Consider the following 13532-nt stretch of genomic DNA (forward strand, 5'->3'; position numbering starts at 1 on the left):
GTCCAGCGGCCCTGGGCACTCCCCCGGATCTCAGAGCCGGTCCCTCCCCAGGGCGCGTCTGCTCCCTCTGAGGGCCAGAGCCGGAGTGGGGGGGGGGGGCCCCCGGCGGTGGCAACAGTCAGCGCCGCCCCGAAGCCAAATGGCTGAGGAGCCCCGAGGACACGCTGGGGCAGTGGGAAGACCTGGGCCCCAACCCAGGGCAGGCGGAGGGCTCAGGAAGGGCCAGGGGCGTCCAGGCCTCGCCTGGCCCGCACCAGGGACCCCCTACGCGCGACTTCCACAGGCCACGCCCATTCCCCTCCCCCTCCCGGCGAGAGCGGCTGTGCACGGCACTCACTCCGCCACGGACAGCCCCTCGTCCTCCGATGGCGTCATCTCGTCCTCAGATGGGTCACTCAGCAGGTCGCAGGGCAGCAGGGCCGAGCTGTCGGCCAGCTCCAGGACAGGCGCGATGCTGGGCCGCCGGCTGCCCGAGCCGTTCTCCGCGGGCAGCGTCAGCTTGCCGCCCCCGCCGCCCCCGTCGCCCGGCGCCGGCCGGCACTCCGTGTTCTGGAGGTCCATGGCCACGGTCCCTGGAACGGAGCGGCTGAGCTTGGCCGGCGGGCCCCTCCCCAGGCCCTCCTGGGGGCGGCCGGTCCCCGGGTCAGAGGCGGACAGAGGCTCCCAGGGGCCCCGGGCGCGGAGTCGGGTCGGGCCCCGCGAGCGAGCCTGCCCCGGGCCTCACCCATGGAGGCGACGATGCTGTGCACGGGCAGGCGGCCGGACCCTTCGTACAGGCCCTGCCCCGAGAAGCCCTTCTTCTTCTGCTTCTCCTCCTGCTTGAAGATGAAGGCCGAGTTCTCCTCCTTGGTGATGTTGATGTAGAAGCAGGTGTCGGAGGCGGCCAGGGTGTGCCGGGGCCCCGGGTTGAGCAGGATGCTCTTGTCCTCGCGCTTCAGCCCGATGAGGCACACGCCGTACCTGGGCGGGGGCGCGGGCGGCTGGAGGGGGCAGCGCCCGCGCCCCCAGCGGCCTCAGAGAGGAGAGGCCGGGGTGGGGGGGGGGACGGTCCCCGGCCCAGGGCCCCCCGCCCGCCCGCCCGGCCATACTTCTTGTGCGCGTGGAAGGCGGCGTAGGTGAAGCTCTTGCCCTCGTACTCCCGGAAGAACTTGCTCTCCCCCATGCGCACGTGGTACACCTCGTTGCCCGAGCACCGTCCGTACATCCGCTGCCACTGCTCGGGGGACTCCTGGCCTTCCCTGGGGCGGGCAGCCGGAGTCACCGCTTTGACCCCTGACCCCTCCCTGCATGGCCGAGCCTCCCGGGAGGACCCGCCCCGGGGGCCCCCAGCCTGGTCTCTGTCCCCGGGCGGCCTCCCCCGGCCCCCGATGCTCCCCGGCCCAGCAGTGGGGAACCAAATGTACTTTCTCCCCCAAACCGGGCCCCACCTGCCCTTTGTCACCGTGCCCTCGACCCAGGGCTCTCTGGGCACCCCCACCCTGGTCCCTGCCTGCAACTCCCAGCAGCCTCCTGGTGGCTCCCCACTCCGGCCCCCCCCCACCCCCCCCCCGCCTTGGCTGCTCTGACCCTCCCTGGGCGCCCCTCCTGTGTCTCCCCTTCCCCAGCACTCACTGGCCGCGGGACGTGTGCACCAGCAGGGTGATGAGCGTGGACGTGGCCGGACAGATGCAGTTGAGGGCCAGCATGGCGTACTTACACTCTTCCTCACACACCACGTGGTCTGCGGCAGGAGGGGCCGGGTCACCGCCCAGGCCCCGCTGGGCCCACAGCAGGCGCCCCACCGCCCTCCCTGGAGCTCCAGCTTCCCGACCTCATCTGCCCCAGCACCTCCGTGCTCGACTCCCAGCATGGTGAGAACTCGGGGGCTGGTGGCACCCGCTCACCTGTGCTCCGGAGCCCAGCTCGGGGGCCCGCCCACCTGCCCCCCCCCCCCGGCACCCCTGGCTGGAGCACGCCCCAGAGATGCTTATCAGATGCCCCAGCCCTGGGCTCCTGCCCACGCTGATCCCGGGGCCCCGGGCGCAGGACTGTCCCCTCAAACGGCTAGACTTACATGGGCTCCACCGCCCCCCACGCCGGGGCGAGGACACTCAGCTGGGCCTCCTGCCACGCCTCCGCACGCTCCAGCCCCCACTTACGGCCCGGCCCTCAAGGTGCACACTCAGCTGGGTGCACACCCGCGGCCCCCAACGTACCTGCAAATTTGACGTGAAACTTGTTCTCGGGCTTGAGGATCTGGACGTAGAGGGGGCAGTTGGGTGCGAAGTCCTTCACGGCCCAGGCGCGCAGGATGGTCTGGTGGTCCTGGGGCGGGGGGGGGGGGGTGCGGGGGCGGGGTCAGTGCTGACTGGCGGGAGGAGGGGAGGGTCTCTGGCCGGGGGGGGGGGGGGGGGGGGCGTCCGCAGCACTCACCGCTGCCGTGCGATCCACCTCGTTGCGGCTACTGAGGATGAAACAGGCCTCCCCGTTGTCCATCCTGCAAAGCACCGGGTCTGAGCGCTGCCTGGACCCGTCCACGCTCCCATCTCGGACGTCGGGGGCTCAGGGCAGAAGCTGGAAGGGGGGGGCCCCGTCGAGACCCCACCTCACTCTGTGCTTCTGAGCCGGTGTCGGGGCACTGACCAGCCTCGGTGACCCCACTAAGCCAGGGCGGGGCTGGGGCAGTCGGTGGTGAAGATGTGCCCACCTGCTGGCCTGACCCTCCCACGGTCTGGGCACCCGGCTGACCTGTTCTGGTCCCTCTCTCACCTGGAGAGCCTCTGGCTGCAGCTCGCTCCCCCCAGGGTGGGGAGGCCTGCACCCTCGCCCCCCCTCCACCCTGCACCCCACCCACCCCGGCTTATCATCTGTCTCTGCCAGGCCCGTGCCTCTCCCAGCCCCTTGGCCTGCAGCTGGGTCCTGGGTCACAGGCTGGGCCCCTGGCCACTGCCGCCTCCATGCTGGATTCCTTTCGGAAATTTTATAGGTGAGATAGTGGGGCCCAGGGCTCAGGAGGTGGGCACTCCTGCTTCCCCTCGGGCTACCACCCACATTCCATCACAAAGGAGGAGGAGAGGCTTCTGGAATGACAATGTGGTGGCGGTGGGGGGGGGGGGTCTCCTGGGGTGTGCACTGGCACATTCTAGAAAGTTCCATGTAAGGACGTCGTCTCAACTCACTCTGTCAGCTGGTCTTTCAAAGAAAACTGGCCCCCAGCCCGTCTTCCCACCCCAGCTCCACGGGGAGCCACGCTGGAACCTGAGAGCATCCCCAGGGGGGAAGACTGACAGGTGAGGTGGGTGTGGCCAGGTGCCCGAGGTGAGGTCAGCAAGGGGCCTGTCTGGCCGGGTGAGTGGCGGGCAGGGAGCCGGGGCCGCTGCCCGCCCTGACGCCCCACCCAGACTGACAGCCCCACGGCGGCGGCATCCGTGCCCTCCCACCCTCAGCGCCACACCCTCACCCCCCGCCGGCGCTCACTTGGCTCGCATGAGGTCCTGGTCCTTGAGCGCGGAGCCCTGGAGGTAGATGACCCGCTGGGACCACAGGGGGATCTGCAGGACCCTGCGGACCTGGATGTCCATCTCGGTCGGGCACAGGATGACCACGTAATAGTCCTGCAGGCCGGGCCGCGTCAGTCCCCGTGCGGGCTCACCTCTGCCGCCGCTCGGCACCCCCCCCCCCCCCGACCCGCCCGTGCCGGCCTGTGTGACGCGGGGGCCGACGGGGGAGCCGAGGCGCACGGCACCCGGGGGGCCTCACCTGGAGCCGGGGGTGCGCGTAGAACTCGTTCAGGAAGTCCATGAGCAGGTCGATCTTGAGGGAGCTGACGCACAGAATCACGTGCTTCTCCGTCTGGGCCCGGTGGCGGCTGTAGTTGCCCCCCGACTTCTGCCGCTCCATCCACAGGTACACTAGCTCCTCGAACTGCGGGGGACAGCGGGGGACAGCGGGGGGCCTGGGGCTCAGGGGGCTGCGGGGGCCCCGGTGTCCCCCGTGGGAGCCCACACGTGGACCTCCCCCGGCCCCCAACACCACAGGCCACGTGGGGGGGCCACGCGGGGGCAAAACGGACACCCCGGCTCCCGGCCCAGGAGGCCGAGCGACTGCGATCCGGTGCCGAAGTCCGCACTCCGGACACGGAGCTGACGACGAGATCCCTTTGAGAGAAACGCGAGGGCGCCCCGGGGAAGTGGCAGCCGGAGCCGGAACTGGGCACGTGGAAAGGGCACCTTCAGTACGAGCGGTTATGAGCCCGTGTCAGGGCCGAGCGCAGGTCTGGGGATGCCGCCCGCCCAGCCCACGCTTCCCGGACGTTTGCCTGGAGTGTCGGGAGTCCTTTTAAATTAGGAAAAGGACAGATAAAAGCGTCAGGGTGACGGGACCCCCGCGGAGCCGCCGGGGCCCCCCCTGCAGCCTGACTCAGGTGCAGGGGATGGCCAGACCCTGAGGGTCTCCGGCCGTTTCCACCCCCGCATCGAGGCCATTCGTGTATTTAACGGAGCCGAGGACCCCGTCTGGGGCTCGCCTGTGCCGGGCCACGTGCCAGCAGCTCACCGCATTTAGGGAACACCTGCTAGGTTGCGGCGACCGGGCCCCGTGACCCCGAAGCACAGGCCTGGCCCCGCAGCTGGAGGTGCCGGGCCCGGGGTGGGGGGGCCCCCCTGTGCAGGACGGGGGCTCCGACACAGGCACTCGGCTGCAGCCTCACCAACCACGGCTGTGCTACGGGCTCCGGGCCTGGGCATCTGTAAGGAGGCCCGGCGACGTGCCCCCCCAGCTGAGGCGAGGGCTACATGGCCTCACCGCAGCCGATCCCGTTGTGTCCCTGAGACTCTGTCCACTCGGAACCTCCCACTGGGACCTTATTTGGAAACGGTCTTTGCAGATGTGCTTAGTTGAAACAAGGTCAGACGGGATCAGGGTGGGCCCTCGTCCACTGTCCGGTGTCCTCAAAAGAGGACACGGAGGGACCCACGGGGAGAAGGCACGTGAAGACGGGGCAGAGACGGGAGGGACGCAGCCAAAAGCCAGGGGGGCCCAGGGCCAGCAGCCCCGGAAGCTGGGAGGGTGCAGGGGGCCGCCCTCGGGGCCTCCAGGATGGGCTGGCCCCGCGGACACCTCGGACTCAGGCTCCGGACCGGGAGAGAGCACATTTCTGTCGTTCCAAGGCCCAGTCTGTGGCACCGTCAGGGACCCCGCTGCTGCCTCCTGGGAGGGAGGCTTAGCGGGCGTGCGGCCATCTCCACGCTTCTCCCACGGTGCTAACTAGTGAGCGGGCTTAAAGGGAAGCACTCGGGGAGGGAACGGGCGCTCCGTCTCTTCCCGAATAACCAGGGGGCATCCGGGGTCCTGAGCATCTGTCCCCGGCCCCGGAGGAGCGGCCGAGGGGGCAGGCACGGCACCAGCGGCCTGTGGTTCCCCGTCGAGAACGCCACCCCTGGCTCCTCGCCCTGCCGTGAGGCCTCGGGTCTCGGGCCTCGGGCTTTGCCCACTTCCGGGCTGGGCAGAAGCGGCCTATGTGCGGGCTGGGGGCTCACCTGCAGCGGGAGCACCACGAGGGCCACACAGATCATGATGACCACCAGCAGCTGGGACGGCCAGATCTTGGGCGTCACGTCACCGTAGCCCACGGTGGAGAAGGTGACGATGCAGAAGTAGAAAGCCGTGAGGAGGGACAGGTTGTCCCCTGCGCGCTCCAGATGCTGGATGCCACAGGTCCTGGAAGTCCGGGCATCGCTGGGCTGTGGGAGGGGCCTGGGACACCTGGGGCGGGGGGGGGGGGGCGAAGGGGGGCCCTGTGCTCCCTGCCCTGGGCTGTGGGAGGGGCCTGGGACACCTGGGGCGGGCGATGGCTCCGGGGACTTCCCATCCTGGTCTGCCAGAGTGGGCACGGCCCAGCCCCTCGGGTCTCCCCCTGGATATTCCCTTTCCAACCGGTGGCTGTTTCGAGGCCCCTGGGCAACATGCCCTGAGTGGATGCGGACCCACACTGGTGGAGTGTGGGCCTGGGGGTCAGTGGGGTGGGCCTGCGCCCCGCCTGGAGCCTCATCCTCACCCAGGGGGTCGGGCAGGAGGCCGGACAGCCCCCTACGGGGCACAGAGCCCGACGGCCCCGCTTCCCGCACCTGTGACCCCAAGTCCTCGCCACACCGGAAGCTGCTGACGGCAGGGCCTGGGGGGCCCATGGCACACAGCGTGGGGTGCCACAGAGAGGTGCTCGAGACTCTCCCCCAGGGGGATGGGAGGACACACTGGCTGCCGGGAGGAAACAGGCTGAGCTTTGGACCCTGTGGCTGCCCGTCCCCCTCTGCTGCGGTCTGTGTGGTGTGGGCAGGCGTGCGGGAGGGGAGGCAGGAAGCACGTGGCTGCTCCTCGCTCCTTCCCGGGCCTTGGTGCCCGCCCCACATCCCTGCCGGGGCAACGGGACGTGGTGGCCGCCTTCACCAGCAGCGGGCAGGGCCGGTACCCCAGGACCCGCGGCGGGAGCCGGGCCCGAAAGGGGACACCCCCTCCCCCCCACTCTTCACCCTGGCCGTTCCCAGACCTCGTTCTCAGCTGGACCTCGTGCCAAAGGGTCCCCACGGGGCTCGGGCCGGTGCTCAGCCTTCCGAGGTGCGGACCCGGAAGCCAGACCTAGGTCTCCCTGGGTCCCAGAGGAGCGGGACCCGGGCCCGCCGCAGCCCGGGGCTGTGGGCTCCGGGCCGTCTCCCCCCCCCGCCCCCCCCCCCCCGCCGTCCTTGGGCCCCCTGCCACCGCGGGGCCCTCCTGAGCTACGGCCCGAGGGGGAGAGGGCGGCGGGGCTCCTGGGGGCACACTCACCCCGTGAAGACCAAACACAGCAAGGTGCAGAACAGGATGAGGACCTGGTTGAACATGGCCGACTGGGTCCGCAGGATGGCGCGGTGGAAGTCGTTCTGCGGGACAAGGGCTGTCAGGGGCGGCGCCTGGCCCTTCCGGCAGGCAGCGTGGGTGCAGGCGGGTGAGCGGGTCCCATCCCCCGGCCCCGCGCCCCCTCCCGCCTCCGCGTCAGGCTCCCCTCGGACAGTCCCGGAAAGGGACGTGGGCGGAGGGTCCGTCCAGGGTCCCGGGTCACGCGGGCCGGGTCTCTGGCCCCACGCGCACATTCACCCCTCCTCCCTCCGGCCGGGACTTCCCGGGGGGGGTGGGGGGGGGGACACGGCCCCCCGGGACGGGAGCTCACGATCATGTTCTCCAGAGCGTGCTTGGCCAGCCAACAGTTCAGAAACACGGGGATGAACAGGTTCCGCAGGGGCGCCCAGAATATCTGTGAAGGAGCCGGGTTAGGGGGCCGGGGCCGGGGCGTCCCCCTCCTCGGCCGGCCGCTCACCCACCGTGACGATGAAGGGCAGCGTGTTGATCATCTCCAGGACGAACGAGACGCGGAAGATCTGCTCCCAGATGTTGCCCTGGGGGCCGTGGGGGGCGGGGAGGGGGGAGAAAGGCGAGCCAGGAGGTCAGGGAACGGGCTGGGGGGTCAGAGGGGAGGGTCAGGCCAGGCGGGGGGGGGGGGGACTCACTTTGTAGCTGAGGTAAATGAGGAGCATCGTCTCCAGGAAGCTTATTATGGCCACGATGACCTAGGAGGGGCGCAGTCTGAGTGGGACGGGGGGAGAGCAGGGCCCACCCGGAGCCATGCCCCCCACTCACCTGAATCGCCCACAGAGTCATCTTTCTTTCCACCCAGAGGATGGGCGCCCTGGGGAGGGAGGGAGGTGAGCCTCGGGCTGGTGTCCCCCAGCCCCACCCCCAGGCCTCCCCTGACCCGAGCTGTTCCTCAGGCGGGGGGAGGGCACCTGCCTTCCCCCTCGAGGGGACAAGGACACGAAGGGAGGGAGAGGTCCCCCAGGAAAGGAGGCCTCTTGGGAGGTCAGGGTGAGGCCAGGCCCAAAGCTGCGGGACGTGGGGCAGGGCTGCAGGCTCGGGAGGCCCCCCCCCCGCCCTGGACAGGCTCCCTGGGCAAGTGCGATGAGCCGCGGGGCCTCCCTTCCTCCCCAGTCCAGCCGGGGGTGGGGGGCTCCCGGGAGGTGAAGCAAATGGGGGCGGGGGCAGGGTCTGTTCAAACGCCGGTGCTCCTTCGGGTAACGGAAGGACCGGGGCCGTCTGCACAGACAAGCCGAGTGAGGCAGGAGGTGGCGGGGCCCCTGGGGACGCGTCCTAAATGCTGGGCCAGGCGTCACGGTCATCCCGGGGTCACTTGCACCGCTTGACGGGGGCACCGCTCTCCTTGGTGCAAGTGCGGACAGGAGCGGTGACCCACTGGAGGGCCCTCCCTGCGGGCCCCTCCCCACCCTCGGTCTGAGGGCTGAGCCAGGAGTTGGAGGGACGCCGAGTCGGGCCACTTGGGGCGACACCTGTAATTCTGAAAGGGTCCGCTGCTTCAGGTGCTCTGCGGGGACTGCCTGGGGGACTGCCTAGCGCTGCCCGCTGCGCGGGCCAAAGCCGGGCATCCGGCCGGAGGGGCTGGACCGGGAACTCACCAATTGATCTCGGAGGACGAGGCATTGAAGGTGTAGTTCTGCTTCGGGCAGCCCCAGCTGTGGAGAGACAGAGCTGGCCCAGCCCGGCCCCGGAAGAGACCCCGCCCACGGCTGCCGTGGGCTCAGGAGCCCGGTGGGCGGGCACCCACTCCCCCACCCAGGGCCAACTCCCCGCCTCTCAGACAGGCGTCTGCGCTCCTACGGCCTGCCCCCACCCTGCACACCGCCCGGGCAGGGTCCCAGGCGGGGAGGGGCAGACAGGCTGGGCGGGAGAGCACAGCACTCTGGGATGGGAAAGGCAGAGCCGGGGAAAGAGCTGGGGATCCTGCCCCGTCTGACGGCAGGTTGCCGGGGAGGGCCGTGCGGGGTCAGAGCGGACCCCGGGGCAATCGGTGCCTCCCGGAGGCCGGAGCCGCCGCAGACGAGGCTGGACGATGCTCTCGAGCCAGGGAGAGAGACGGCTGGGCTCCCACCCTGAGGTGCCGACTCCCAGGTGCACCCAAGTCACCCCAGGAGCGAGCCTCTCTCAGCCCGCCGGATGCCCAGCCTCTGGGAAGGCGGTAGGGACAGACCTGTTCGTTCTGCCCCGGCTGTAATGCCAGGGTCACGGACCGAGAGGATCCCACTCTCACGGGGCCCCATGGTGACAGGCAGCTCCTCCCACTCTTCTTCCAACTGACCCACTTCCCCGAGCCTTACTGGGGCTATTATTGCAAACTCGCTGCCCACAGAAGTGGCCGGCTGTCCTCCCATCCACCTCCCACCGTCCTCCAACCATCAACCTGTTACCCACCCAGCCACCAGCCCCCCATTCGTAACTCATCCAGCCACCGACCTGCCCATCCGTTCTACCCAGCCACTCCCTAGTCTCATCCGGCCACTCGCCCTCCCACCCGCCCATCCACGTGCTAGGGACCGGCAATGACTCCTAGACCTGGTCCCTGTAGGGATGTGCAACCAGATGTCCCAGGAGCCTCTGGAAAGAGAAGGTGGGACGAAAGCGGTTTGAGAGTCAGTTAGGACCCCCAGTCTTCCTTCTCAAACCACCACAGCTGGGTCTGCACAGCCCCACCTGGGATGAAGACACGAGGGGCCCCAAGGGAGGGTCAAAGGGTGTCTGGCTTGGGGACCCCCTCCCCCCCGCTGCTCCTCAGATTGCACTGTCCTCCGGCCCCAGCTTTCTTCCCACCTCGGCCCCAGGAGTCAAGTGGCCACACTTCGCCCTCAGGGAAGAGGCGGGACGGATCCGCTCTGAGGACTGAGCCTGTCCCAGGTGACAGTGGCGACCAGGCTTTGCCTGTCCTGACTGATGGGGCTTCAGCCTCTGAGTGCCCCACTCTTAGTGTGAGCAGAGCCCAAGTTGCTGGATGTTTGAAGAAACCCACCCAGTGTGAGCTCGGGAGAAGCAGAGACTGAGCCCAAGAGAAACACGGAAGAAAGGCAGGGTTAGAGACATCACCTCCGGAGAGGCGGAAAGCCAGAAGGAAGTCTCCGAAATCAAAGCGTGATGCAGAAGGACTGAGCCAGGGCCGGACGCAGCGCTAAGGAAGTCACCCAGAGGGGGCACGAGAGGAGAGACGGGGCAGACGGGACTGTCCAGAACCACACAGCCGGGCACCGGAAGCCCAGAGACAGACAGCGGAGGGGAGAAGCGTGGTCTCCAGCATGGGAGGGAAGGGGTCGTGCCAAGGCGTCGCAGAGGCTGCCGGACATGGGCACGGAGAAGAGACTGCAACGGCCTCCAGGGGAAAAGAGTGTGCTTCCCGCACGGGCGACCGGCAGGACCGGTGGCAGGAAGGCCAGGCAGCAAGAGGGACCGACTCTACCGCGGTCAAGTCAGACCCGGAGGAGGCGGGCAGCGCGAGCTCTGTGCCAGCGAGGGGACCCAGGAGGTGCGGGTGGCCCTGCCCGGCTTGCACCCTGCCCCTCCCCCACCGAAGGCAGCAGAATGCCGCTCCCGCCCCGCTGGACACGCACAGCCGCAGTGCGCGGCCTGGGCACCTTTCTCCCCGAGCCAAGCCTGTCGGTCAGCGGGACCCTGAGTGGCATCCAGGGCCCGCTCTGCGGGGGCGGACACTGGGAAGGAAGGAGTCCCCGGGGGCTGGGCACACCCCCCCCCCCCCCACTGACCCCACCGGCCTCTGTCCCGGCAAGCCGCCCCCAGCCCCGCAGTCGCCCACCATCCGATCCCCAGGGCCGGGTCATCCAGCAGGACGCGGACGATGTATAGGAGGCAGGTGAGCAGCTTCAGGGAGAAGTTGAAAAGCCGGATCCTCAGGCCTGCGGGCGGGGGATGCAGGTCAGGGCTCCCGGGCACCCGGGACACCCTGGGCCGCCCCCAAGGATCGAGGGGTGCTCCGCACTGCGGGGGGAGACCCTCCACCCCGTCCTGCCTTCCAGATGGGGTGCAGACCGCTCCCCACGCCACGCGCTCCTTGGGACAGAAGGGTGGGGGCCTGGGGGGCACACTGATGGACCAGGGCCCGTGCCCCATCCTGCACCCCAGATGGGGTCCCAGGGAGCCAAGCTCCTGCCGGGAAGGCGGGGGAGCGGCAAAGGGTGGCAGGTGGCCAGAGGACCCTCCAGGGTGCAGGTAGGAGGGCTGGGCCCGCCTGGGAGGAGGCTGTGCCGGTGCCCTGGATGGCCACTGGGGGTAGGTGGCCTGAAGCCGAGGGGCCTCCCCCCCCCCCCCGTGCCCCGCGCCCACCCGCCTGTGCCCCCGCTCCTCCCGCAGGCCCCCACTCACTGGATCTCTGGTTTTTGATGAAAAACAGCTTGAGCCGCTCCTTGAAGGTGTTCTCGTTGACGTAGAACTCCACCTGGACCCTGGCGGCAGGGGAGAGGGGCATGGGGGCTCTGGCCAGTGGGGACTCGAGCAGGGAGACAAGCCTGAAGCCCAGGGTGGGACCGGCTTCCCCCACACCGCGGGGGCCAAGAGAGACCCGCGGGGACAGCGGGACCGGGAGGGCGCCCCGGTGTCCGGCCGGCCCGCGTGGTCCCGGCAGACCCGCCTGCCAGCCCTTCCAAAGCCACGGGGCACAGCTGGGGCCAGTCGGCTGCTACCTTCTGGGCACCAGAGGCGGACAGCCACGGGCCCTCAGCCTTGACTGTCACCGGCAGCCCGCTACCGGCGTTAAACAAACCCTGATGGCCCTCGGCACAGGGCTCAAACACCAGTGTCCCCTAAGTAGGAGTGGAAGCCGATGGTCGGCTGCTCTGCCTGCTGGCCCCGGGGCTGTCCCCTGAGGCCCGCTGCAGCCTGCAAGAGGGTCGGGCGCGTAGGCACCGGCCGTCAGGCCCGCCGTGGCCCCTCCAGCCCAGGCTGCTCTCCTTCCCTCAGGCTCACCTGTGCCCCTGGCCAATCCCCAGGCACCCTGAGTCCTGCCCGGGCTCCCAGCCTCCCAGGGACCGGCCACGGCACACCCGGCGTGTCAGGGAAGGAGGCGGAGTCGGGAAGGGCCGTCGGGTCCCTGGGGGTAACACGGGGTCTGGGGCAACGGGCCACCGCCCAGCACCGCCCCAGCCTTGGACCCAGGCCCGCGGTGGCCGCTGTGCCCTGCGCGCTGGCCCGGTGGGGGCCCGGTGTCCCCCTAGGACGGAAACCCTGGCGTTGACGGCAGTAGGACAGGCGGAGTGTGGTCCTGGGGGTCCCACCTCCCGGCCATCGTGCCCCGGGGCAGGGGGCTCCGGCCTGCGGGCGGGCTGTGAATGGCCTCCGCCTGGCTGGGCTCCCCTGGGGGCAGAAACGAGCACCGCTCTGCCCCCGACGGCTGAATGGGGCGCTCTGCCTGGGGCTGGCTGCGCCGTCTCCAAGCTGCGCGAGACAGCCCTCCTCCCCGCAGCCTGCCGTGGGCACAGGACGGTGTGACAGGGCGATGCCTCGGCGGGCCCTCGGCCGGGGCGCCGGCACCTTCCTGACCTGCTCCAGGCGGGGGACCTCCGCCTGGGCCACAGTGGGCTCCACTGGCCACGGCTCCCAGAGGAGGCCTGGGCGCCGTGGGCTCTTCCCCTCCCTCGGGTTCTGGTGCAGGGAGGGGTCACACGGCCACAGCCTGGACCCCCGGAGCCAGAGAGGCAGGACGGGCCTCCCACAGACCACAGCCAGTGTGCCCACGGCACCCCAGCACATCCCAGCACAGCCTCGGTGCCCCACGGCACCCCACTGTACCCCCAGCAGACCCCCACACTCCCTGTACCGCATGGCACCCCCCCACTCCCCCAGCACACCCCTGTACCCCACTGCACCCCAGCGCAGACCCCTTTCCTCTCTCTCCTCGGAGCCCTCTCCCTGCCTTCCCGGCTTACTCCTCAAGCCCCGAATCCCACCCTTCTCTGTAGGCGCCGCCTGGAGCTGTGTCGGGGGCTCCTGAGGGCCTCTTTGGGGAGTTGGTCCAACAAGTCTGGCTGGGCCCGGGCCCGGGCCCGGGCCCGGTGAGGTCAGCTCAGGGGGGCAGATGGACGCAAGTCAGTGAGCCCGAGGGAAGAGCACCCAGCCCGGGAACAGCCCTCCCCGACACCCTCCGGCCCCATCAAAGCAAAGCCTCCACAGAGGGGTCTCCCCACCCCACCCGGGCCACCCGCTCAGGCTGCTTCCCTGACGGGGCCCTTATCTGGCCAGCGAGGCCCCGCCCTGCTCCTTCCTCCTGAGCCTCCCAGGGCACCGACCATGCGGCCTCCTTGTCCCTACCCCCCTCTGGTCGACCCCCCCCCCCAGACTCCTCAGCTGCCCCCATCTCAACTCTGAATGCGGGACGCCCTAGGGCTGTTCACGGGCCCCCCTCGACACCCGCCTGGCCCGCTTGCGCGAGGTGACCTCTAAACCCCAGCCCTGCTCTGAGCCCCCGGCTGCCCTCCGACGTTGCCCTTTGGGGTACCCTCCCCAGACCAAGCCGGAGCCGGAGGCGCTCCCTCTCCCCACGTTGGACCTCACGCTCTATGCGGCTGAGAGCCCCGCTCCGCTCCCCCCCGGGTCCCCTGCCTATCCTCGCTGGACAGCTAGACGCCAGCAGGTGAGACGAAGCCGGAAGCCGGAGTCCCTGGCTCCTTCCTGTGCTC

The 13532-nt window shown here is 70.0% G+C and overlaps 1 protein-coding gene across 13 annotated transcripts in view; it reads right to left on the bottom strand.

The window, feature by feature from the left end:
• KCNT1 (potassium sodium-activated channel subfamily T member 1) overlaps positions 1–13532 on the bottom strand; it is a 51852-nt gene that overhangs the window by 14668 nt on the left and 23652 nt on the right. For 7 of the 13 annotated variants that reach the window (XM_045467892.1, XM_045467891.1, XM_045467887.1 and 4 more), the window contains 17 exons: positions 11224–11303; positions 10658–10757; positions 8478–8534; positions 7648–7696; positions 7518–7577; positions 7332–7406; positions 7181–7264; positions 6799–6893; positions 5517–5742; positions 3739–3903; positions 3457–3593; positions 2413–2476; positions 2196–2304; positions 1612–1720; positions 1089–1238; positions 725–960; positions 338–572 (listed from right to left, as the gene is read on the bottom strand). In XM_045467892.1, the coding sequence (XP_045323848.1) occupies positions 338–572; positions 725–960; positions 1089–1238; positions 1612–1720; positions 2196–2304; positions 2413–2476; positions 3457–3593; positions 3739–3903; positions 5517–5742; positions 6799–6893; positions 7181–7264; positions 7332–7406; positions 7518–7577; positions 7648–7696; positions 8478–8534; positions 10658–10757; positions 11224–11303 (2031 nt within the window). The remainder of the gene's footprint in view (positions 1–337; positions 573–724; positions 961–1088; positions 1239–1611; positions 1721–2195; positions 2305–2412; positions 2477–3456; positions 3594–3738; positions 3904–5516; positions 5743–6798; positions 6894–7180; positions 7265–7331; positions 7407–7517; positions 7578–7647; positions 7697–8477; positions 8535–10657; positions 10758–11223; positions 11304–13532) is intronic. The other 6 variants (XM_045467889.1, XM_045467899.1, XM_045467897.1 and 3 more) reach the window with 1 other exon arrangement.

This window comes from Leopardus geoffroyi, chromosome D4 (assembly GCF_018350155.1).
Source record: "Leopardus geoffroyi isolate Oge1 chromosome D4, O.geoffroyi_Oge1_pat1.0, whole genome shotgun sequence".
Classification (NCBI taxonomy): domain Eukaryota; kingdom Metazoa; phylum Chordata; class Mammalia; order Carnivora; family Felidae; genus Leopardus; species Leopardus geoffroyi.